This window comes from Canis aureus, chromosome 27 (assembly GCF_053574225.1).
Source record: "Canis aureus isolate CA01 chromosome 27, VMU_Caureus_v.1.0, whole genome shotgun sequence".
Lineage (NCBI taxonomy): Eukaryota > Metazoa > Chordata > Mammalia > Carnivora > Canidae > Canis > Canis aureus.
Genome location: NC_135637.1, coordinates 33744654 through 33769403, shown reverse-complemented (window position 1 = coordinate 33769403; position 24750 = coordinate 33744654). Strand labels below are relative to the sequence as shown.

General features: G+C 54.6%; 1 protein-coding gene across 4 annotated transcripts; it reads right to left on the bottom strand.

Annotated features, from left to right (window-relative positions):
* Positions 1-612: 612 nt before the first annotated feature.
* On the bottom strand, positions 613-23590 carry TOP3B (DNA topoisomerase III beta). 4 transcript variants are annotated; one of them, XM_077874563.1, is made up of 18 exons: positions 23573-23590; positions 16942-17124; positions 15695-15826; positions 14305-14411; positions 13580-13654; positions 12063-12259; positions 11458-11614; positions 10557-10670; positions 8773-8863; positions 7118-7272; positions 6856-6961; positions 6014-6160; positions 5726-5899; positions 4330-4458; positions 3698-3847; positions 3225-3325; positions 2220-2421; positions 613-1176 (listed from the first exon to the last, which is right to left on the bottom strand). In XM_077874563.1, the coding sequence occupies exons 2-18, from the start codon at positions 17009-17011 to the stop codon at positions 695-697; spliced, it is 2589 nt and encodes an 862-aa protein (XP_077730689.1). In that variant the 5' UTR covers positions 17012-17124; positions 23573-23590; the 3' UTR covers positions 613-694. The 4 variants fall into 4 exon arrangements, with proteins under 4 accessions (XP_077730689.1, XP_077730690.1, XP_077730688.1 ...); XM_077874564.1 differs by lacking the exon at positions 23573-23590 and adding an exon at positions 22772-23439 and having other exon boundaries at positions 3225-3283; positions 16942-17121; XM_077874562.1 differs by lacking the exon at positions 23573-23590 and adding an exon at positions 22772-23435 and having other exon boundaries at positions 16942-17121.
* Between the last annotated feature and the right edge of the window lie 1160 nt (positions 23591-24750).

Below are 24750 nucleotides of genomic sequence, written 5' to 3'. Positions count from 1 at the left end.
TGTTGGGGAGGGCAGGCTACAGAGCAGTTTGGCTGATGGATTCAGGCAGGCAGATGGCTGCAGTGGGGCTCCCCATCACTGACCATGGCACCCCTGCCCAGTTCCTCCTGGTAAGTGGCTGGCCTGCCTCTGTCTCGGACAATAAGGGCTCATGTGAGAAATCAGAACAGGTCCTGGGAGGCCATCAGGGTTGGATGCACCACACACAGAGCTGCTCAGAGCCGCCATCTGACTCCAGTCAGCTGCAGCGACGGCCAAGGTCCAATGAGGACTTCCTTCAGCCTGGCCTCCTCCGGCAGGCCTCCCTCCTACATCTGCCTGGGGTGACAGGCAGTTGGTGCCTTACTTTCTTCTTTGCAGACATCGGGACGCTACTTGTGCACACAGCGACCATGCCATCCCACACATACTGAAATATGATGCGAGCCTCGGACTGGGCTTCATCCCCCTTTCTGCACTTGGTGGCCTTCCTACAAGCACCGCCAGCGTGCGGGCAGAGCAAGGGCACTCAGGAGATGTGTGCAGAATGAAGGGAGAGGTGGGGCAGGGAAGAGATGGGCAGTGAGGACACCACAACCCTCTGGCACCAGTGAGAGGTCCTGAATTGCTTGCTCTGAAGAAGACAAATTGCATTTTAATGATTTCCGAGGCCCACGGGAAACTATGTGGAGCCTGGTGAGGGTTGGCGGGGCCGTCATACAAAGTAGGCAGCCAGGGCTGACATCTTGTCCTTCGGCCGCCTGGCACTGGGCTTCCCTGTGGGCCGCCGGCCCCGAGCCCGCCCTCGGCCCTGCCTCCTCCCTGGCCCTCCCCGGTGCATGGGGTGGCAGGAGGCTGCGTGCTTCAGCTCCACCAGCTCCTGGAAGACAGGGTCGCAGAAGACGCAGCCTGTGTGCTGTGTCTCGTCACCTGGGAGCGGGGATTTGGCCTTGTTGAAGTCCACGGCAAGCAGGGCAGCCTCACAGGTGGGGCAGGTGTCGGCAGACACCCGCACACGGTAGGCATTCTCAAAGCAGTGTGCCACCACGTTGCACTTGTTGCAGGCCACCTTCCACTTGGGGCCTGAGGTGGGGTCCAGCACCAGCACGCCGCTCTCACATTCCACGCACTGGCCGATGCCCAGCATGCTCAGTGAGTGCTGGCAGGTGGGGTGTGTGCACTCATTGCAGCCCATGCCTGGCGGGGAGAGGACAGCCCGTGATGTGCACCCCCAGGCCCTCTCACCCCCCAGGGCCTTCTCCCAGGCCCTCACAGTCCAGATCCTTCATCCTAACAGAAAGTGTTCCTCTCTACCTTGCTCACCCTGGCTCTGGATTCCCCCACTGCCATTGGCCCTGCTTCTCTGTTTCTCTAAAACCTCCTCAACCTCTGAGTACCAACCCCTCAATCATTTCCAGAAGGCCTTCCTGGTGGCCTCCAGCCACGTCCATCCTCCCCTTCCACAGCTAATTCCCAGCAGCTCCAAGTAGCTCTTATGCCACTAGGTCACATGTGGCCATTAGTTTCCCTGGAAGATGCTGGAGGTCAGGGAAGGGCCTCAGTGACCTCAGCAGCTCAAATGCAGACTGCCCCTGTCTCATAAGTGAAGCTTGAGTCAGAAGGAGTGCATTGAGACCCCTGAGGGCTCCCCAGGTCCCCAGGTGAATGTGGGTAGATGCCTCTCACTATACCTTGTTCTTGTCTATAGCATGGGATGATGATACCACAGGGGCTGAATGAGGTTTAATGGAGACAGCACAGCAAGGGTGAGTGATCTGGGCTCTGGAACCCCCTCGCCCCCAGATCCTCGTCCCACTTGGACACATTTTCTCCTTTCTCCAGTAATAACTGGGAGAATAGAGAACAGTGGTGAATGCTGACTGAGGGTGCACCCTTTGCCACGAGGGCCCCTCAACCTGCTGTAGCCTCTCTCATCCTAGCCCAGGAGGGGGGCTCAGCGTGCCTACTGCCCAGATCCCGAGTGAGCTAACTATAGTTGCCTGCTCAATTTGGACTGGGATGGGTAGTGGCAGGCCGGCTGGCTATGCCTCAGCAAGGCCAAATACACCCTAGGTCTCCTATCCCTGTGCCAGCGAGGGGGCTGGGACAGGGGAAGGCCCCTCAGAATCCAGCATGATGTGGGGCAGGGGCTGGGGCTGAAGAGGCACCACAGACACCCAGGGGGGATGGGGCAGCCTTGCCTCGGGGCAAGCAGTTGAGGCCCAGAGACTGGCACTCACCTTTCTTCATGTCTCGGAAGGGTGGGTGGTTGGAGCAATAGGGGCACAGTGGGTAGCTCTTGCCCCGAGAGCCCGATGACCACAGGACCAGCTCGAAGTCATCCAGTGGACACCGGAGCTCCTTGTAGAGCTTGATGGTGCCATTCTGGGGGAGGGTGTAGGTCTCGTCACAGTGTGAGCAGTGTAGGCGGCTTGGCTTGGCCTGCAGTGACACCAGGGAGGGAGCCTGGGGTCATGAGGCCCCCAACTCTCCTGCCCACCCTCTCAGAATATGGAAGTAACAGGTAACATGTAATGCCTAACATATATAATATGTAATATATAACATGATACGTGACACAAACATACAACATGTAACAAGTCGTGTATAAGTTATACATGATACATCGCTTCTCGGCCTTTTGGCTAAGATCAAGTGAAGTTATACATGATACAGAAAATACACCATGTAATAAATACAGTTACATATATCATATATGCAGCCTAATACACTGCTTACATGATACAGGAGTATTGCGTAAGACATCATGCATAATTCACGTGTATACCTCCACACACAACGAGGAATACAGACACAGGGTAATACGTAACATACAATACATAATGCATAATGTGTAACGTTTTGCCAGGTAACGACCTCTCAGGCCAGGACCCCGGGCCACCAGTCTCAGGATACCTGCTGCATGAGTGAAGAAAAGCAGTTCTAATAATCCCTGCACGCATGTTAATACCCAGGATGGCAAATAATGTGTTGTCAGGAAAAAACAGCCAGTGTGTTTAAGCAGCCTCACAGCTTTACATGTTCCTGGGGTCAGGGGTGCACTGTGGGTGTTTGTGGGCAAGGCTGTCATAGGCCACTCGTGCCTGAATGACAGCCAGGACAAAGACTCCTGCATGACCAAAGGTAAAGTAGAGGCCTCTGGAGGTGGCCAGACTTACCCGAGTCTGTGAGTAAGGGGGCCAGGGGCCAGAAGGGGCAGTGGGTGCCCCTTCACCCCCACTTACCTGAATGTACTTCATGAACCGGTGGCACTTTCCACAGCGGGAGAGGGGCTTGCCCGTGGCTGCCAGGGGTGAAAAAGACACCTCCATCAGCTCGTCCATCCCTGAGGGCAAGCAATGCAGGGAAGAGTCACATCCTCCGGGCCCCCGGCAGCCCACCTCCACCTCCGACAGGCGGGTGGAGGGGAAGGCACCGTGAGTGGGCACGGATCTGAGTGAGCGTGTCTCCATCCCCGAGGGTGCGGGGGGAACAGGATGGCAGAGCTGCAGCCTTGTTGGTCACCTGAGCTGGGTGCCTCGTGAGTGGTGTTAAGACGTCCGCTCCTTAGCCCCGAAGACAGCCCAGAACCCACGGCCTCGCTCTCCCAATGGAGTCCCAGAGCCCAGAGCCCAAATCTGGATGCTGGTCCCGCACAGCCATGGTGGCCCTGGCCCAGGAGCCTCTGGCCCAGTGGTAGGGAAAGGGTGAGCCTCACCGGCGATGGAGTCCACGAAGTAGTGGAACTTCCTCTTGAAGACGTCCAGCGTGTGGCCCAGGACCTGGCGGTAGTCAGCCTTGCCCTGGGCGATCAGGTTCAGCTGCTTCTCCACTGCGCTGCGGATAGTGGGGAGCACGAGCTCTGCATCTGCAAGTGGCGGGGGCCCCGTGAGCATGCGCACCGCGTGCCCGTGGCCGCCCCTAACTCAGGCTGGAGCCCGGAGACCCCAGGCCTTTCCTGGTCTACCCAGAAAATCCTGTGTGGAGGAGCCAGGGACACCCCGTCTCTAGGACTGTGACACAGTCCTGGAACTCCTCGGGCCAGGTCTGTGCTCTGCCATCTTCCTTGGTCCCCTTGGAACCTCTCGGGGAACAGAGCGCACAATTCCAAAGGAGGACCTACACCCCACCCGGAGCCCCCTAACACCTCCTGTTTTGGATTCTCTGCTCTTGTCCGTTCCTCCACCAACCGCATGGAGTCCCTCCTGGGGCACATCCTGAGGGGGCTGGTGTGGCATCCTTGCAGTGGGAGCTGGGGCCTCGCACAGGGGGCCCTACAGAGACTGTGGGCTGAAAAATGCGGTGCCACAGCCCAGGCGGCAGCCAGGAGCAGCAGCCAGCCGGACTCACCAATCTTGTAGTAGCCGTGCACCAGGACGATGCCCAGGTTGGTGGGTTTGAGGCGGCGCCCGCTCTCCACAGTGACGTAGTTGCGCTGGCAGATGTTGTTGATGTGCACGGGGATGCTGGCGTCTGTCCCTGAAACACAAGCCAACGCCCCACTGTTCTGCCACCTGCTCCCCGCCACGCCAGGCTCCACCTCTGCCCCACCTGCCCCAGGACCCCTGGTTCACAGCCCCCTCCCTCTGCTTCTGGCTAGTACTGTGCAGGGCACCACTGCGTGTGTTTCAAGAATCATCTTATGAACCCAAGAATGGCCCTCCCAGGGCCAGCGCCGGGTGCTTAATTCTCCTCTAAGACAAGAGGCTCACAGAGGTTAAGGAACTCCACCAGGGTCACGGGAGCTCATTCTACTTGCCCCTCACACCTGGTAAATATGACCTCCTTGGTCTCTCCTGCCTCAATCCTGAGCCACCCATCCTTCTGGAACCAGGACTCAAAACCCCTGAACACAGAGACTCCCATGCTCGCTGCCAAACTGACCCCTGAAACCTGCTCAGTATGGCCCATGTTCTGGCTCCTAGATCCCGTGATCGGTTTCTAGGGCGACATCTCCCCCAGAGATTTTGGGGTCACCTGGCACTGCCAGATGCTGCCTTTCTCTCCCCACCCCCACCCCCACCCCCCACCCCCGTGCTGAGAAACCTCCTTAGATGGTGCTCAGAGGCTAAGGAGACCATCGAGGTACCACACTTGAAGGATGATGTTGGGGTTGGGATCTGAACCCAGCACATACCCTGCTGTACCCGCTGCATTCTTGCCAGCTGCTGGAGCAGCAGCTCCCCCCTAGGGAGAGCCTCTTCATGCAGCCGTGGGGGCTCCTGGCCCCCCATGTTGTTCAGAAAATCTCAAGAGTCCTCTTTGCAGGCACAAACTCATTTTGGTCATGGCGCCTAGGGAGCCATGGATGTCTTGTCAATGGGGAAAGACAGAGGATGCTGGGGGAGCAGCACCCACACACCACAGCATCTGTACCTGAGGACTCAGGCCCCTGATAGAAGTAGGCTCAGCTCTTCAGCTGAGGCCTCCACTGTCACCAGAAACCCAGCCTCAGATGGGATGTTCCCTGCCAGTCACCTGTCACGATTGTTAGTGACAGAGCAGAAGCCAGGTATAGCATCAGGTACAGAGCCTGTGTAGCTGGTGCGGGACATCAGGGAACAGGCACTTCCCATCAGAATGAACACTGCCTGGGGAGCTGACCACAACCTGGGTCCCAGTTACCAGGTGCTGGGCACAGACGGGTCACTGGGAAGCTCTGGAAGCGCCGTCTCCTGGACCCCAGTCCTGGGATGGAGACCTTTGGGCCCGGGGCTGGGGCGGGCAGCAGGGCAGGTGCACCCACCAATGCCGTGCTTCTCCATGAGTGTGATGAGCTCAGCCTCCGTCAGGTAGTCGGGCGGGCTGGTCTGCTTCTCTAGCATCTTCATCTCGCTCACAGGAAAGCAGTCGCCCCTCTGGCAGGTGGGCAGGCTCTCCTCCAGAGGCACACTCTGCCAAGGCATGATCTCCGTGAAGCCTGGGGAGACAGGGTGCTGCCCCTCAGGGTCCCATCCCAGGCAGCCCAGGCCCGATGGATAATGTTCCGTCTGTGGAGGTTTGGGAGAAGCCACGCTGGCACTTGCAGTTTTACCTGGAGAGATGACGGTTTTCCCCGTGCACGTGAAGTGCTCAGGCCCGATTCTGAAGGAAATGGTGCTCTGGAGGTACTTGCAGTCATAGCTAACCGTGGCGATGAAGTGTCTGGTGATGTACTCATAGAGCCGCCACGCCTCACTCCCTGCAACAGGCATGGGAGCTGGTCACGGGCTGGGGGCTCTGGCTCTACCGACTCCCAGTGCTCTCACTCAGGCAGTAGAACCCTGGCTGTCGGCACGGGATAGTAGGGCTGGCCTGCACTGAAGCTCGAGAGAGGAGGAGGAAACACAGGAAGGGAAAGCGAGGCTCCCATCTTCCAGCCCGCTTTTAGGTGGGACTGCTCTTCAGGGCCTGATCAGTCCACAGGTAGTGACTTGCCACCATCACCTGAAACTTGGGCTGTGCACAGAAGCTCCTGTCTCTCCCTGTACAGTTCCCCCTTTCTCTGCCTCCTCCCAGGACACAGGCCACCAGCACTGGCTTGGTCAGGTGGCAAGACTGGGCCCTAGCACTCCCTATCTCGGTCCTGTTCTGTTCTGTCCTTGCCCATCTGTTTCATTGTCCTGCCTCCTGCGAGCAGCCACCTGCCCCCTGCACTCAGGTATATCATCACACACTTGCTGCCACCACTTCACCTGCCTTGTCTCATGCCACAGAACACAACTTTCAGGTGACCCCCTCTGCCACAGCCAAGGGCAGGTGGGGGAGGGAGGGAGCCTCCACATTGCCAGTGGGGCCTGACACTGTCCAAAGGGGCCGTGTGACTGTAGCTTCCAACCCAGAAGCTTGGGCTGTGTGTACGTGTGTGTGTTGAGTGTTGGGAGGAGTGCCCAATACCTAATTCAGCCTCTGTGGCAGATCTCATGGGGGTGATGGGAGGATGGTCGCCGGCATCATGGCCTTTCCGTGGCCGGTTGATACCTTCGGCTAACAAGCGCTTTACCTGAGGGAGAGAAGACAAGACAGTGTGTGAGTCTGGGCACAGCTGCCCCTGCCCCTCCCCAACATGGAGGGGGCCAGCATCAGTTCTGGCTTTGGCCAAAGTGTCCGGGCCGGTCCCAAGACTCCGGCAACAAGTGTGCACAGTGGCTCTGCTCACCGTGTCGGCCCAGTAGGGGTGGTTGGCCTGCTGCCGCAGAGGGCCCTTCAGGTCAAAGTTCTCGGGGTAGTGGGTAGTCTCAGTCCTCGGGTAGCTGATGTAGCCTTGCGTGTAGAGGCGCTCAGCGGTCTGCATGGCATGCTGTGGCCCCATGCCTGTGAGAGATGGCAGGCTCAGCTGGATCAGGATGCCAGGGGTGACTAGGTCCCTGCCCATAAGCCGGGGCACTCAGGCTCCCCACCAAAGGTGGCCAGAGCCTCCTGGTAGGTGAGGGTGGTTCTGAATGGGCACAGCTAGAGCCCAGAGCTGATGGCCACCTGTGTCTGTGCAGATTATCCAAGGCCGAGGCCCTGAACCTGTGAAGGTGGACTTAGGAGAGGGATGCTCCAGTGTCACTATCATGACACTAGTGGCTATGTTGATGAAATGTGCCCTGAGATTGCCGATCTCTCACACCCTGGCCATGGAGTGTATGGGGTCAGCCTCCGGGTTTGCTGATGTCCCAGTCGGACAGGAAAATTATTAGCACATGCTCTCTGCTCTGAGCCCCTTGGGTGTTTCTGTCCTTGAGGCACTTTGGGACCCCTGAAGGAGGGCTTGTCTTTCTGCTTTTCCCTGATCAGCAGGGGCTGGCCCTCAGCTATCCATCAATGTCACTGTTGCCCCCTGAGGATCCCCGAAGGGGCCATTCTGCAAGGACACTGGCCAGCTTCCTCAGGCTGCAGAGGCCACCAATGCTTTGAGGCCCATAGCTGTCAGAGATTGCCAAACACCCCTTCTCATGACCATGGAAACGAGGCTCAGGGAAGTATACCAACGCTGGTCACACTTACCCCTGCAGGACACAAGCCTGGAGCGCTGACCTCCTACCCTTGGCCTCTCCCTACCCTGGGGAAGATGCTCTGGGGTGCTAATGCCAGGATGCCCCTCTCGGATAGTGGCTGTCATTGCCTCTGGTCTTGTGAGGATGCGCCATTTCAACCACTTCATCCTCAGAACCCACCCACAGAGATGGTCACAGTGTTCGCCTTGTTTTCCTGTGAGGAAATAGGCTCTGGGACAAGAAAGCAAGTAGCCAAGCTGAGATCGGACCAGACCTCAGTCCGGAGCTGGAACTCCATGGTCTAATGCCTCTATGGGGACTCTACTGAGCCAATGACATGCGAGGGCCTGCCCTACAGGTGGTCCCTGACCACGGCCTTCCATGTGTTCAGCCCTGGCAGCAGCTGCATGGATGTCTAGTAATAAAAAACAGTCTGAATTTTCTCCACGTAAATTCAAAGAAGCTGTTGAGTATTAACCAATAATCCTCTGAAATAGGATCCTCCTGCATGTTTGTTAGTTTGTTATTAGTTATTTCCACTCTGGAATTTAAGAGAAATTAGCTCAGCATTAGGCTCAGATTCCCACTAAGCCTTGCAAGATACTGCAGGTGGGCTGTGGCTTGACACAGGTTAACATGCAAGGGGCTACTCAGCACAGGTGCGGGGGAGGGGGGGGAACACTCGGCACAGGTGAGCATGGAGGGAGAGTGCCGGCAGAGGTGAGAGCATCAGCGCTGCCCTGCAACCCCAGGCGCTGCACCAGGGCTGAATAGCTCACGGTGTCCCACCCAGGAAGTCTTTTGTGGGCTTTAGAGGAACGTTCCTACATACCCAGAGAAGAGCTAGCGACACGCAGCATCTCCACAGTGTTAAGGGCGAGGGGCCTCTGCTTGGCCTTCTCTTTCCTGCTTGTGGCCTCCACCTACAAGACAGAATAGGTTCAGGGATTTGGGGTGGCAGGGGCAAAGACACCACAATAGAGAATCAGGATGTGTGGGCCAAAGGGTCTGGTTTCATTCAATTGGTCTCCCTGCTTCTCAGTTTCACTCTTCACCATGGTCTCAAGACTTGAATATGTATTCAGTCCGAGGAAGGGAAAAAGAAAATTCTTTTCTGGGGAACTTTCTAGGGAAAGAGGAAACATAGAAGAATGGGGAAGAGCCAGGAGAAGGGGTTACAAACTCATCCTACAGGAGCCAGAAACAGCCAGGCCACTGGGACGGCAGGTGAGGCCTGCGGCAGGCCACGGAGTGCAGGCCCACCTTGGGCAGCCACTTGCCTCTCGGTGCACCCAAGTGCTCCCACCAGGGGTTACTGGTGTTGCTACATCTTCCAGTTTGTCAACAAAAGCTGCAAATCAGGCCTTTTATGTGACATCTTGTAATTTTCCAATGTTGGTAACTGTTTTGAAATGTTTGTAAACAGCATGTAGTTTAAATAAAATATCAATCAGCTTCAAACTCTGGGCTGAACGGTTGTCAGAAGAGAGGACTGTCTTGCCTGTGGCTAAAACAATCCAAACAACTGTGATGCTTTGCCCCTCCTAACACCACAGAGACCAGCCATGCATCAGGGCAGTGCCTTGTGGATTCCAGAAGGACAAATGTGGGGGCAAATTTAGTCCAAAATGGGTGTGTGCTGCAGTGGAAGCTGGGATCACTATGGGTGAGACCTGGAGATGGTGGTGAGGGGTATCCTGAGAACACGATCAAGGATAAAAGCGTGAAGCAGGGACGTCTGGATGGCTCAGCGATTGGGCAGCGCCCTTTGGTTCAGGTTGTGATCCTGGGATCTGGGATCGAGTCCCAAACTGGGCTCCCTGCAAGGAGCCTGCTTCTCCCTCTGCCTATGACTGCCTCTCTCTTTCAGTCTGTGTCTCTCATGTATAAATAAATAAATCTTAAGAAAAAAAAAAAAAAAAGAAAAAGTGTGAAGCAGCTTTGGAGGAAGTTCTGGAAGCCTGCATCAATTGCATGTCTAAGCAGAGGGCACCCAAGGAAAGCTTGAAAAGGACGAGAAGGCAGCTGAAGAAGGCCAGGCCGTACCTGCACGACTGTGGTAGCTGGTAAGGCTGTGGGCCACTGCAGTGGCGGTGGAATTGCCCCCACCCCAGGCAGCCAGCCCCCTGCCAGGTGGCATCACCTTCTTCCTAAAAGCCCAGCACATGACTCTCAAATTCATAAAAAACCTGAGTAAAAAACACAGCACCATAAAGGCCAGGAAAGCTGACTGAGTCTGGGATATCCCATGCTAGCTGTGTGACCTCGGCCGAGTTCACTGACATGCACACAGGTCCCTCTAGAGTTGTTAGCGTCCGTATCACAGAAAAGGCACATTGGTGTGAAATGGAGTCCTGCCAAAAAGAGATAATGCCCCTGGGGTCACATGGATAGGGGCTGCAGGTCGTGGATGTGGGGCAATGCCTGGTACAGAGCAGGGATGTAGCACACAGTTACCGCTTGCATCAATAACTGTCCATCTTTCTACAAGATGTCTATTTCCAGAAAGGAAAGAAAGATGGGACCCTAGGTCACGAGCTACTCTTCTAGCCAGAGGCATCCAAGGTCTACCCCTGCCCCGAGCAAACGTGACAGATACACGTGGGGCAGGCCCACCTGGGCTTCCTTCTCCAGCTTTGTCATGTTTAAAAACATCTGTGCGATCTCCCGGTCGAACACTCGTACTCGGTCCCAGTCCAAAAGAAGAGATCTGTCTTTATCGGCATTGACCTATAGGAAAAAGTACAAAGGCAGAAGACGGGAAAGAAAATGTCCAGGTGAGCACACACTGCCAGGGAAGAGAATCGAGGTAGATGAAGCTGGTCCTCCTCTGGGAAGAAAATGGTCCCGGCTCTAAGGTCTCACAGCCATACCTATACAGGTGTGCAGAGGTGCACAGATATGTAGGCTGAGACCCAGCCCTGTCCCAAGGAAAGGCTGCCCTGACTCCAGGCCTCTCCCCTGAGATTCGGCAAGTAGTCTCGTAAGGGGAGCCCAGAGCCAAGGCTGCTGTATCCTTAAGGGTGTTGGAACCTCCGTCACAAATGCCATCCCTGCCCACCCTCTGACACCTGGCCAGCACTAGGTGTAGTCCTTACAGGGGCCCCCAGCCCTATGTCAACCAGACCAGCTCTGTATTGCTTTAAATCTTGTAAGAAGCTTACACGGACGGCATTATTTGGAGAAATGGTTCTAAGACTTCAAAAAGTCTGAAAGTCAGTGGCTTATGGCCCTTGGTCCAAACCTCGGACCTGACCATCACAGCTGACTGTTCTGAGGCATGATCTACCCGGCCCCCTCCCCCTCAAGGCTGAGTTCATTCTTGCCTCTCTAAATTCAATGCATTCAAGCCTATGAAGGCTGGGATCCCTTCCCTGAGCACCCCACAGACCACTCTGGCGTCCCTCCTGTGCCCTTGGCCTCGGGGGTTTAATGGGCCGGATGATGACAGAAGACCCTCAGAGTCCACAGCCCGAACCTGGAAAGACCCAGCGTGTGTAGGGAAGGGAAAGCAAACCTTGGCCTGCAGCACCCAGTACGTCTCCGGTTTGAAGGACTGGATTTTATCATGTCTCTCCACGCAGAAGCCCAGGGTAGGGGTTTGACATGGCCCAAAGGAGATGAGGGAGCTGTCTAGATTGCCATATTTTCCCTGGAAGTACTTAGTTTGAAATCTACAAGGAGGCATGGGGTAGAGAAAGATATTCTGGTCACGTATGCACTCAAAGCCACCATCGTTAATCACCCACGTTGAGTCCAGCATGGGGCCAGCTGGCGGCAGTGCCCCTGCTCAGAAGACAGGGGACAGAGTAAGAACGTGGCTCAGCACAGGGGCCGGGAAAGGTGTGTGTGGGTAGAGAGGAATCATGTGTTTGCACACATGGCACGGAAGGCAAGAGAGAAGAGTTTCCCCCATCCTGGGGCTGGGAAACCCTTCTATTCTATTCTATGCCCTCCACCCTCTCCTCAAGACCCATGCAGTGAGGCAAACACCCTGCCAGAGAGACAGTTGCCTTCAGGGTTTTTAGAATATGGACACTGGCCTAGTACTAACCAGGCCCAGGGGCAGCAAATGGGGACCCATGAGGCAGGAGCCCTGGCCAAAGGGAGGGCAGCCGGCACCTGGTGAACGCACAGCCGATGCGCAGGTCCAGCTCTTGCCTGGCGTCCACCGACAGCGCCTCGTTGTGGTCTGGCTCGCCCAGGCGGGCCATGGCAGCACAGATGTCCGTGTCTGTGATGGAGCTGAACCTGGCCCGGAACACGGTCTTTTCGCCACTATGGGTTGGATTCATGACGGGCAGCACAGCGTCCAGGACCTGGGGGAGGCAGCCCAGCTGTCACTCACCTTCCAAATCTCTGCCTCCACGCCTCTCGTGTGAGGGCTCCTCTCTGGGGCTGAACCTTGCTGGTGTGACTTCCTCTCCATCCTGCCAGACCCTCCTCCACCTCCTTGCCTGTCCAGAAGTCTGTCTCTCCACATCACTCCTGCTACATGGCTTCTTTTCCTTCCACTGACAAACTTGTTCAAACACCCCCCCTTACTACCATCCTTTCTCTTATCTGCTTTCACCCTTGCCAAACCAGGAAATGCTAATGCCACGACACAGGGAAACTCAGTCATGCAATCCACCCCACTTGACCCATTTCCCTTCTTTTTAGAGGGCAGAGTGCAAGGAGGGGTGGGTGGAACTCTTAAGAAGCTGAAGAAAAGCCAGGGAGGGAAAACAGAATGAAGAGGAAAAGACAAAGGGCAGGAGCAGGGAGGGCACAGGGGACCCCCACCTTAGGGACTGAGGGCTAAGCCCAGCAGGGGGCCTGGAGCCAGACTCACTATGAAGGCTGTGCAGTGGGAGGGGAGTCACACTGGACCCTGGCCATGTAGATTCTTTGGTGGGGGGTGCCTTTGTTGCTGAGGGGAGAAAGCCCCCGAGCTTCCGCCCCCAGGGAAGGAGCAGTCCCATAGGGGTGGGGCCGGGACAAGAGTGCCTAGGAAGGGACAAAGCGTGATCATGTTGACTGAGGGTGCTGTGTTGGAACTTGGGGTGTCCTGAGCTCCCTGGCCACACAGGAAGCATTTCCTAAGCCCCAAAGTGTAACAGGCTCCGGGTGAGAACTGGGGGTGCAAGAGGCAGGAGCGTGAGCTGCACCAGGGGACACCTGCAGTCAGGAGCTGCGTGAGGGCGTCAAGCCACAAGAGAGGCAGACACCTGTGTCCTTGCAGGGAGGGTGGAAACAAGACGGGAGGGGGAGGCTTGATGGCATCTTGGAGGGGACGGTGAAGGCTGGAAGTGAGAAAAGCAGGAAGAAAGGTAGCTAAGTGGCAACCAGCCTTGGCCATAGGTCCCTGAGAGGTGCCCAGAAGGCCTGAAAACCTTCCTATCCACTGAGAAAATTCTGCCCTCTGTCTGTATGTTTGCTCACACAGTGCACCCGAGTAGGGGAATAGGTAATACCCCTCTGCCCTTGGCAGAGTCCATACATTTCAAAGTGTCTATGCAATTTCCAAACTAAAGGAGGAAAAAAGGCATTTCTAAGGCAACGCAGCAGATTCCCAGCCGCACCCCCGGCATGGCGCAAATGCGAGGACAGGTCAGTGGGAAGGCTCGAACTAAGGACAGCAGTAGGCCCCCTCTTACCTCAAAACAGATGTTCTCTCCCTCCTTGTCGCAGTCCAGCCATAGCACAATATAGTCGCAGCCTTTGCCCTCCACCTGCCACAGAGTACACAGTGACTGGCCCCTCCGTGGCCCGGCCCGTAGTGCCCACCGACGGTGCTCCCAACCACACCCTGAGCCCCATGGAGCAGGACTGCCACCCAGACTGGGCCCGGGCTGAGCAGCGGCGCTAGACGCAGTTAGGCTGCCTTAGCCACTCAGAGAACTTCACTCAGGACTTTGTTTTTTGGACACAAAGAAATTATAAATGCAAAATGATCTTAACCCCCAAAACTGCATGGGAAGAGGGCTGAAATGAAATAAGCTTAAATGTTAATGGTGGTTGTCTTAGGTAGTGTGATTATATATTTTTTCTTCCTTCTACTTTTTAATATTTTCCATAATGTGTGTGCATTTAAGATTAGAAAAACCGCCACCACCAACAAACAGTTTAAAAAGCAGAATTTCTGCTCTCCAGGGCTGAGTGACCCGGCTGCCCAGGTGGGCCAGTGGATGGTTGTGAGAACAGTCTGAAAGGTGCCTCGTGGGCCAGCAGGGGGAGCTCGCAGAAAGGGCTGCGAGGCCCACCCAGGGCTTCCAGCAAAGGCCTCCAGTTCATGAAAGAGAGGACTCTGGAGACCACCTGCAGTGCAGAGGGCCCAGAGTAGAGGCTTCTCAGGTGCCCATGCCCTAGCACGCCCACACACCTGCAGGAACTTCACCATGTTCAGCTTGGGGTTAGCCTCCTTCTTCTCTGTCGGGGCTTGGCTGAACAGCTCTGCGGGGTCCACCTTGTCCCATTTGTTGTACTTTCCTACAAACCATAGCCACAGTGACAGCTGAATCATACTTCTTGGCTCACCAAGCTTGATCTCTCCAATTGTCATAGGCCCAGGAGGAGAGGGAGGCTTGGAGAACAATTTGCCCAGGGAACCCCACAATTGGAGGCAGAGCTGGGCTTTCATTCCCCTGGGCTGCTGAGGTGACACCACACCTTGGTCACCTCCAGGAGCCACCGCTGGGCAGGGCTGCTGCTGCTCCAGCCTCACTTCAGGACATGCCCTGTGGCTGGAGCGCCATTCCTGGGCTGGCTCACTTTGCCAGAGCACTGAACCACACCCCTCCTACCTCTGTCTTCTCTTCCAGCCTGAATAGCTGCAACTCTCCCCCTACCCAGCACTTGACTGCACACATGACAGGTGCTCAGGGGAACCCCATGGGGAATCAGTCTCTTGGGCTTCGTGTCTGGTACATCCACCTACTTCTCTACTCAGTGCTCAGTGCTTGCAAGCTTAGCCCTCTGGCTTTCTTTTTGTCCCCATTTCGTACAGCCTGGGAGAACGGGGTCATACAGAGTCAAGTTCAAATCCCAGCTCCCCACCTGCTGGCTGGTGATAAAACTCAAGAGTCCAAATGCTTGGCCACACGACTGAATCAATGTCCTTGTTGTCACTGGGCAACAAGAAGTATTGAGACTTTGCTGTGCACTAAGCTCTCTTCCTTCACCGTCACACTGAGTCCTCAATCCTAGGAAGTGGATGGCACTATCGTAAGACTCACATCACACATGTGGAACAGAAATTTCTTTTTTTTTTTTTTGGAACAGAAATTTCTAGAGGCTCCAGTCCCAGCCCATGAGCCTGTAGAGCATGAGACAGAGCCTAGGCTGGAGTCTCTCATCAACCACAGGGCCCTGCATGTGGCTCTGCTGGGTCACTAATGCTGGCCCTTCCAAGGTAACAGATAACAAAGATGACAATGACAGCCACCAAACGACCACTGGGCAACAGTCACATTCACCTCCCAAATGCCTGCATGGGCCAGCCCCTCTGAGGTGGGCATCCACCACCTCTAGGAAGCACAGGAAGGAGCATAGGGCATGCAGTGACTAAGGGGTGCCTCTGGGATGGGGACCCACGGGCATTGAGCTCTAAAACCTGGGTTCTAGATGACCCAGGACCTGCTGGCCTCAGGACTCATGGGTTCTGCACTAATTTGTCTGCCTGGAGCCCTCCCTGGCTCCATCTAGACTTGGGGCAGCACTTTGCCGGGCTTCCCTCAGTGGGATAGGGGTTGGGCAGGGTGCAGGGGGCTCACCCAGGAAATCCAAGGTCATCACATGACCACAGACGGATGTCATCTTGAAGCGGACGGGCTGGCCAGCAAAGGTCCCGCTGTACTCATGCACGGAGCATGTTCCGTTCAGCCCTTTGTGGGAGGACATGTTTCCTGCAGAGAAGCACAGTGATGGCTGCTCCAGCAGGCCACAGCCACCACAGAGGCCCCAGACCCAGAAGCCACCACTCACAGGGCCAGAGTCCCCCTTCCCCAGAGCAGTCAGTGGCAGCGTTCCTCAGGCCACTGCGTGTAACAGTGCTGACGAATGTCGTGGTCCTCCGGGGAACACCACTCATTGCTAACCAACCAGCACGGTATGCTCACCACGCAGGGCCCTGGGCCAGCTGAAGGCCAGGAGCACCCTCTCTGAAGGCTCTCCACAGCAGACACTTGGGCCCTTCCTCTCATTTCTGCCCCACTTCTTTCAAACTTCACTAGGTCTCCATGGACCTCCTCATTACCAGGTCCCTGGACGTCTTCTCATGCTCCCGCTCCCCACTGACAGCCTCTCAGCTGAACTTTCTTAGCTTCTGTGGATCGGGCACTTCTCAGCTCTCCCCTCCCCTTCAAAGAGACACCATCCCACTGTCCTGACCCAGGGGAGGTCACGGTGGACATAGGCCATTTCTAGGTACCCAGAGCACCCAAGCACCCTTCCTATCTGGAGGGAAGTCAGAGATAGGAAGGAAAGGAGCACCCCACCAACTACCCCAGTGGCCAGGATGGAGTTAAGGGACAGATGTCCCCTTTCTTAGTGCCCTGGTGTCTCAGTAGGGCTATATACCAGGGCCAGCCTAATGATGCTCTTGAGTGACATGAGGCACACAGGCTGCAGCTATAGTGGTTGAGGGCAGTGGCAAAGCTCCTGTGGCGATACGGTCTGTGGCATGGCCTCAGACTTAGACCAGGGCGAGATCTTGGCTCTGTATTCTTCCTTCTAGTGAATTCTCTTTCTGTGTAAGTTACCAGGGCTGGGTGCTGCTTTATGAGCAACAGTGGACTGCCCGGTGCTACGCTGTGAATGGTGTCTGTACCTTTTGGGAGTCCTGGACCGCACACTGAATGTAGCAGTAAATGCACCCACAAAAACTAATACTGAGATGCTTCAGTAACACCCACTGTCCTGAACCAAGTCAATTCCAGAGGGCTGGAGTCACACTCCAGAAAAAAAGAAATGACCATGTTTAGTGAGTCCTCCCACAAACCCGCCGGTTTGTCTTTCCTACCCCGAGAGAGGATTTTAGCAATGGACTGGGCCAAGGATGGCTTTTCTGCAACCATGAGCACGGTCTTCATCTTGTCTGAAAGCTGCCCGGGGCTTTGGCCCTTCACACTCCAGTTTCAGAGGGATGGAGATGAAGTTCAGAAACTGTTCTTCTGCAGCTCAACACTACCATCAAAGCTGACTCCTAAAGAGAAGAAAGACACACAGAAAACAAATGCTTCTAATGGAAACTCTACCAAGAAGGAAACTCATTTTAAAAAACAAAAACCAGCGGTGCCTGGGTGGTGCAGTTGGTTGAGCATCAGACTCTTGGTTTCAGTTCAAGTTTGACCTAAAGGTAGTGAGATGGAGCCTTGCCTCAGTTTCCATGCTCAGTGGGGAGTCTGCTTGGGTTTCTCTCTCCCTGTCTCTACCCCTGCTCATACATGCTCCCTCTCTCTGTCGAGTAAATAAATATTTTTTAAATGTTTAAAAAAGATTTTTAATTTATTTATGAAAGAGAAAGAATAAGCAGGGGTAGCAGCAGAGGGAGAGGAAAAAGCAGGCTCCCGCTGAACAGGAGCTCAATCCCAGGACCCAAAAGAGCCACCCGGGTGCCCAACAAATAAATCTTTTTAAAAAACCCAAAAAGCAAAACACAAGTAGACACAATTTCTTTGGGATTCCTGGGTGGCTCAGTCAGTTAAGCATCTGACTCTTGATATCAGTTGAGGTCTTGATCTCAGGGTTGTGAGTTTTCAAGCTCTGTGTTGGGCTCCGCGTTGGGCATGGAGCCTACTTAAAAAAAACAACCCCCCCCCAAAACCCAAACTCCACACATAGGGGTTTCTGGCTGTCTCAGTCAGTAAAGAATGCAACTCTTGATCTCAGGGTTGTGAGTTCAAGCCCCACACTGGGTGTAGAGTTTACTTAAACAAACAAACCTGAAGAAAAAGAAAAAAAAAGACATGGGATAAACCAGGGCAATGGAACTGGCTTAGAAACGAACACCTTGGGAATTTGGGTTCCTTTGGCAGAAGTTGATGTGGCTCCCTGACCTCAGGTCAGTCATGTCACCAAATCCGTGCTAGGATAACTTGGGGGCCTTTGGATCTGGACTGACAGGCTGGGGTAGCGCAGAGGGCCAGCCCTCCACCCAGGGCACACTTCTGTTTGCTCCCCAGGGCTGAGAGCAGTACCTCCACCTCAGCGGAGAATCGGGATGCCCCGGGACATTTTCTGGTTTTGTTTAAGATTTATTTGAGAGAGAAAGAGAGATCGTACACAGGCGGGGGAGGGGCAGAGGGAGAGAAGCAGACTCCCCATTGAACAGGGAGCCTAACTCAGGGCTCGTGATCCCAGGACCCTGAGATCATGACTCCAGCTGAAATCAAGAGTCCTCATACACTCAACTGACTGAGCCACCCAGGCGCCCCACCCTGGGACATTTTATAAAATGCAGATGCCAGGCCATGTTCCCTAGATCTTTCTGATCCAAAATAGGCCTGAGACCCATTGGACAATGGAGTCCAGACCCCAGTAGTACTCGACAGCCCCTTTCCAATGGGCTCCAATCTACCTTCCTGCCTGCCTTTCACAATCTCTAGCATTGCAGATCATGCTCTGGCCAATTAAACTGGACACCATATCTAAAGAAAAACATATTCTTAAGCCTCTGTTCCCTTGCTCGGAATGTACCACCAAGCCCAGAGAATGCAGCTTGACTGTCTGAAGGCCTGGCTCTAGTGCCAACTCTTGGTTAAAGAGCTCTCCCAACACCCTGGGGCGGGACAAAGCATTTCCTGCTGCCCCAAGTCCGTTACAATAGACCGCACCACGCCACGGTTAGTTACTGTCTCATTCTACACCAGCACGAGTTGCCTGAGGTCTGGATCACTGCCGGCCACTGTGACAACTGGTTCCATGATTGCTACAGGACATTTAATTCCTGCTTTTTTTTTTTCTTCCTGCTGTCTTTTTGATCACTATATATATGGCCTTAACATTGACAAATATGACACTGTATTAAAAAAAAACCAACCCAACAACATGACTGCTACTTAAACAACTGGGCAACCTTCTGGGTGGGCTGGGAGGGTTAAAGCTAGATTCCTACTTTATTTATTTATCTAAGATATCATTTATTTATTCATGAGAGACACACACACACACACACACACACACACACACACACACACACAGAGGCAGACACAGGCAGAGGGAGAAGCAGGCTCCATGCAGGGAGCCTAACGTGGGACTTGATCCCGGGTCTCCAGGATCATGCCCTGGACCAAAGGTGGTACTAAACCGCTGAGCCACCGGGGCTGCCCTAGACTCCTACTTTAGAATTGCCACCAAAACAGATTCCAGACCTGGCAGAAATTTACGCAAAAAGATCAAACTAGAAAAAATACTAGGGGTGCCTGGGTGGCTCAGTCAGTGAAGTGTCTGTCATTGGCTCAGGTCATGATCCTGTGGTCCCAGGATCGAGCTCCCTGCTCAGTGGGGAGCCTGTTTCTTCCTCTCCCTCTGCCCCTCTCACCACTTGTGCTCTTTCTCCATCACGCTCTTTCTTTTGTTTTTTTAAAGGGTTTTTTTTTTTAAAGATTTTATTTATTTATTCATGAGAATACACAGAGAGGGGGGAGAGAGAGGAGGGAGAGAGAGAGAGAGAGAGAGAGAGAGAGAGAGAGGCAGAGACACAGGCAGAGGGAGAAGCAGGCTCCATGCAGGGAGCCCGACGTGAGACTCGATCCCGGGTCTCCAGGACCACGCCCTGGGCTGTAGGTGGCGCTAAACCACTGAGCCACTGGGGCTGCCCTCCATCACTCTTTCAAATAAATAAAATCTTAAAAAAAAAAAAAAAAACTAGAAAAATACTAGAAGAAAACATAAACTTTGGTATGAAGGAAAGACACATAAGGATTTCAGAAGCTCAGAAACATATCTCATGTTTGAAAGCATTTGCTTTCTTTTTCTGTGAATGGTCTATTCCTATTTCTTTACCCTTTCTCTCCCCAGCCAGACTGCTGTTTTCTCATTTTTAGTAATTGTTTTATATAATGAGGAAATTAGCCCTTTGTGATATGATGGCCAACAACACTTGTAATGGCAAATTAGAAGTAAAATGAGCTCATGCTTATCTCACTAGCAATGATCACAGGATGAGCACACGTGGAGGAGGGTCTGGTGACAGGCAAACTACGAAGGTAGGTGGCTGAAGTAAAACTGGACCAACCTCTGTGCGGAGCAATTAGACGATCTCTCTCAAAACTACAAGTGCACATCCCCAGCAATCCCACCCCTGGGAATGAATTCAATCACCCCACCAGAATTTATTGAGCACATACTACATGCTCAGTATGTGTTGCTATGTGCCACGTGGGACAAAGTCCAGGCATTAAGACCCACAGAGGATTGGGGGACAGTGGGGAGGGCAGTTTCAGACTTTGGGTTTGCTTTGAGGGAACTGGGAGGTAGCACAGGAGCCTGATGACCTGACTTCAAGTGTTCAAGAGATCCCTCTGGCTCTAAGAAGGGAGTCACTGGGCCTTGGGGGCAGCGATGGAGGTGCTGAGGGAAAGTTGGGGTCTGGGGCTGATTCCCAAGGCAGAGCCAAACAGGACTGAGAAGGGGAAGTGAGGCAAGTGCAGAATGACTCCAGTGCCTTTGGCCTAGGGAGCTAAAGGATGGGATTCCCATTTGTTGAGATGGGAAGTTAGGAGGAAGGAGCAGTTTGGCACAAAGATGCAGGAGCTGTCAGGTATGTTAAATGTGAGCTGCCTAATAGCCAGCTGGGCCATGGAGGAGGCGGTGGCATGTGGTGGCATGTGGAGCAGGGAAAGGAGCCCAAGTTGGGGGCTGGGGAGATAAGGTGACTCAGGAGAGGGGAGATCCTCAAAGGCCAGAGAAGAGGCACTTGGGTTGGTGGCGGGGGTGAGGAGGGCGGGAGGGGAGGCAGGAAGTCATTGCACATCACACATCGAAGGCTACAGATACTTGCAGCCTGGGGGAGGTGATAATGGAGACCTGACATTGGGGTCTGGAGACCTACAGGCGCCAGGTGACCTTGATGGGAGCTGTTTCATGCAGGAGTGCCAAAGGGAAAAGCCTGAGGGGGGTGAGCTCAAGAGGACCTGGAAGGAGGGAAGAGGAACAGTGAGTAGGTTTTTACATTTTAAGATGGAAGATAAACCAGCATGTTTGTAAGGAGGATAGAAGTAGTAGAGTAGAGGGAAAAGACAAGATGCAGGAGGTGAGGGGGGAATTGCTGGAGTGATGTCTCTGGGTGGGAAGCAGTGGCTGTCCTTGGCCAGAGGGCCCCTCTAAGAAGTACAAATGTCAGCAGGTCAGCAGTGAGGACAGGAGATGGCACTGGGGGCAGGCTGCCAGCAGGGGAAGGGCTAGATTTAGCAGGGATGGGATGTGCCAGGTGAGTAGGAGTGAGAGGGTGAGGGGAAAGATACTCTAGGATGGGCAAGGAGGAGGGGAGGACGTGGGAAGGTCCACGCAGGGCATGCGCTGGTGGGGTCTAAAATCTTTATGTGCTAGAGTGGGGAGCAGGGGTGGAAGAAGAAGAAAAAAAGTCAGAGGGCAAGGTGCCTGGGCACTTGGTGTGGGGGCCTGAATGGCGTGGGGGATGAGGCCGCAGGGGGACAGGAGACTGCAGAAGTAAGCAGTGGGCGCTGGCAAGACTGTCCACGTGGACACTGGGTTCCTGAGGCAGGACACAGCGGGTAACACACCGCCGGGGAATCCCCTGCAGCATTATCAGTCAGAAGACATTAGAAACGTTCTAGGGTATGCCAACAAGGAACTGTTAAATAAAGTGTGGCAGACAATGGAACACCAAGCAGCAATGAGAAAGAAGTGCATCTGCTCCGTAAATACTAATGTGAATTGAGTTTCAGAGAAATTACATGAAGAAGTGAAGTGTGTGACTGTACAAAGCACTGCCATCTATGGATGCGTGCACACACACACTCAAGAAATGGCAAAGCAACCACCTGGGGGCAAGAGTGGGGTTAGGGTCTGGAAGCTGGACCTGGGGGGGCCTTCTGCTAACCATACTTCCTTTTTTACTTGTTACATTTAGTGCAGTAGACACACATAAGTGGTCAAAAAGAACTACGATTTAGAAGTACGGAAGAGGGGCGCCTGGGTGGCTCAGGTTAAGTGTCTGACTTTGGCTCAGGTCCTGGGACCTGGGATCAAGTCTGGTATCCATCCATCCGGCTCTGTACTCAGTGGGAAGTCTGCTTGAGATTCTCTCTCTCCTTGGAACACCTGGGTGGCTGAGCAGTTAAGTGCGCCTGCCTTCCGCTCAGGACGTGATCCTGGGGTCCTGGATCGAGTCCCACATCGGCTCCCCGCATGGAGCCTGCTTCTCCCTCTGCCTGTGTCTCTGCCTCTCTCTCTCTCTGTGACTATCATAAATCAATAAAAAAATTTTAAAAAAAATCTTAAAAAAAAAAAAAAATCTTAAGGCAGCCCCGGTGGCTCAGCGGTTTAGCTCTGCCTTCAGCCCAGGGCGGGACCCCGGAGCTCCGGGATCGAGTCCCACGTGGGCTCCCCGCATGGAGCCTGCTTCTCCCTCTGCCTGTGTCTCTGCCTCTCTCTCTCTTTCATGAATAAATAAATAAAATCTTAAATGTCTGTTATTTTTAAAGGGAAATGTGATCGCCTTCTTTTCCATAACCTATGTGGTTCATCACATTTGATCTCGTCGCCTGCTAAAGCTGCATCTGAAGTTGGTTCTCTCATTTCAAAAGGGAGAATCAGCCAGTGCTGAGGGCGTGTTGACAGCAAACAACACACACTGGAACTGTAAAGTGAGAGCGTCAGGTGGGCACTTACTGCCGGTCGGGACTCTCCTCTCGGCAGCAGGATCAGCAACGGTGGGTGCCCTCGGGGGTCGCGGTACACCAAGTCCTCCCCTGTCCGTCTTACGAACAACGGAACTCGGCTTGGGGGTGGAGGCCCAGCGGTGGCGCAGACAGCACCGAGAGCAGGATCTCCACCTTGGCCACTTAAGCCGGTGCCGCGGGGTCCGGAGAGCAAGCCCCTCCTCTGCACGCAAGCCCGCTCCGCACGCCGCCGCTCTCTCCAGCCTGGCCCGTCACGCCTCGAGGCTGGCCTGGGCAGTTTTCTGACTGCGAGCGGACCGAGGCTCAGAACAATGCGGCCGAGGCCCAGGCGACCTTTGCCGCGGCTCTAGGGGCACCTCGGGGCTCCGCGGCCATCAAGCCCACTCTGGGCGGACCTTCCCACGTCCTCTCCCGAAGGCTGAGTGGCAAAGAGGCAGGATAAGGCCAGTCCTCCCTTTCACCTGCGAGAACTGAATCCGGCGAGTCTGTCCACCAACAACTCGGAGAAACACACCCGGAGCCCTCAAGGCCGGGCCGGGCCCGGGGCGGCAGGCGGCCCCCCGCACCTCCGTCTCCCCACCTGTGGCCGCAGCCCGCACCTCAGAGCCCCGCGGGAGGGTCGATGGAGGTCGCCCCTCACCACCTCCCGGCACCCCCACCGCCAGCCCCGGGGTGCGGGCGCCCCCGCCGGGAAGCAGGGCGCGGGAAAGCGAGGCGCCGCCTCCTCTCCCACGCCCCGGGGCTGGGGGCCCACCTCCCCGGCGCTTCCCGCCGCCCGCCGCTCACCCGCAGCCCCGCCGCGGCTCCCGCCGGGGCTCCCGCCGCAGCTTCCGCTCGGGGGGCGGACTCGGCAGCCTCCACTTCCGGTCCGGCCGCGGCGGGCGTCCCCGCGGCTGGCGTCCCCTCGCCTGTCCTCCGGGGCGCGCACGTCCGCGTCCGCGGGTTCCGTGGCTCGCGGGTACCGGCCCTGCCTCCTGACCCCTCCCCGCGGCCTCCCCAAACCCCCCACCTTACTCTTCTCCGCCACCGGGAAAGCAAGAAAGGCAGCTGTTACAATGGTCGTAAAAACGGAATGATAAATATGAAAATATATATGCTGTTCATAATTAAAATAATCAAATTCGCAGATGAGCGTATAGCCGACTCTTTTTAATGCTGTGACTGTGGAATGAACGAATGAATGAATAGAAAATCTATCTGAAAAAAAATCCATCTGGAAGATGAATTGGGCAATAAAAACAACTTTTTTTGTGTGTTAAAGCATTAGGATTATGGAAGGCTTAAAAAACTTTTCATGGCCTTATTTCAATATCTTTTATGGTGTCCCTAAATATGTTTTAAGTAATAGCAGACACACATTTCCCCTGCTCCCTGTAGGCTTTTTCTCCAATCTGCCTTTTTTGAGTAGGAGCCCTGAAAGATGCTCTGGACAAAGAAACATCTTATGGTCAAATTAAGGGCGAGAAATGCCAAGAATTAAAAGTCATAATGAGACTCATTTTCAAAACGGAACTGATTCCAAACCCACTCCTTGGCAAGGTCTCCGTCTCCAAAATGGCAGCTTCATCTTCCTGGTTGCTTAAGTCCAGTGTCTGACAGCGTCCTGGATTCCTCTCTTTTTCTCGCTTATTTCTCATCTGAAAATCCTGCCATCCCTGTCTTCAAAATATATCTGAGATGCAATCAATCCTCCCTGCTTCCACGGCCACCATCCTGACCCAAGCCCATCTCCCTCCTGGTCTCCTAGTCTCCACTCTGCGCACTATGGTCTGTTTCCCACACTATTCTAGCGGTCAGGTCTAAGACTGGATTTAAAGGGTGAGACCAGTTGGCAGAGAGGCAGCACCAGAGCCCCTTTATTCTTTAATTCCATTTGGGGATCATTCTGCCCACCAGGAGGTAAGATCTGAGGCCTGGACCCAGCAGGGGGCACGGCGTGCTCAGTTCTGGGGGATCTCAAGAGC

What these genes read in the sequence shown, in the direction of transcription:
- TOP3B (XM_077874563.1), bottom strand. Translation starts at nt 17,011, where the DNA reads ATGAAGACCGTGCTCATGGTTGCAGAAAAGCCATCCTTGGCCCAGTCC. An exon ending in TGTCGCTAGCTCTTCTCTGG is followed by an intron (nt 7,273 to 8,772) that starts GTATGTAGGAAC and finishes CATCTCTCACAG; the next exon opens with GCATGGGGCCACAGCATGCC. An exon ending in ACCCCTACTGGGCCGACACG is followed by an intron (nt 6,962 to 7,117) that starts GTGAGCAGAGCC and finishes TCTCTCCCTCAG; the next exon opens with GTAAAGCGCTTGTTAGCCGA.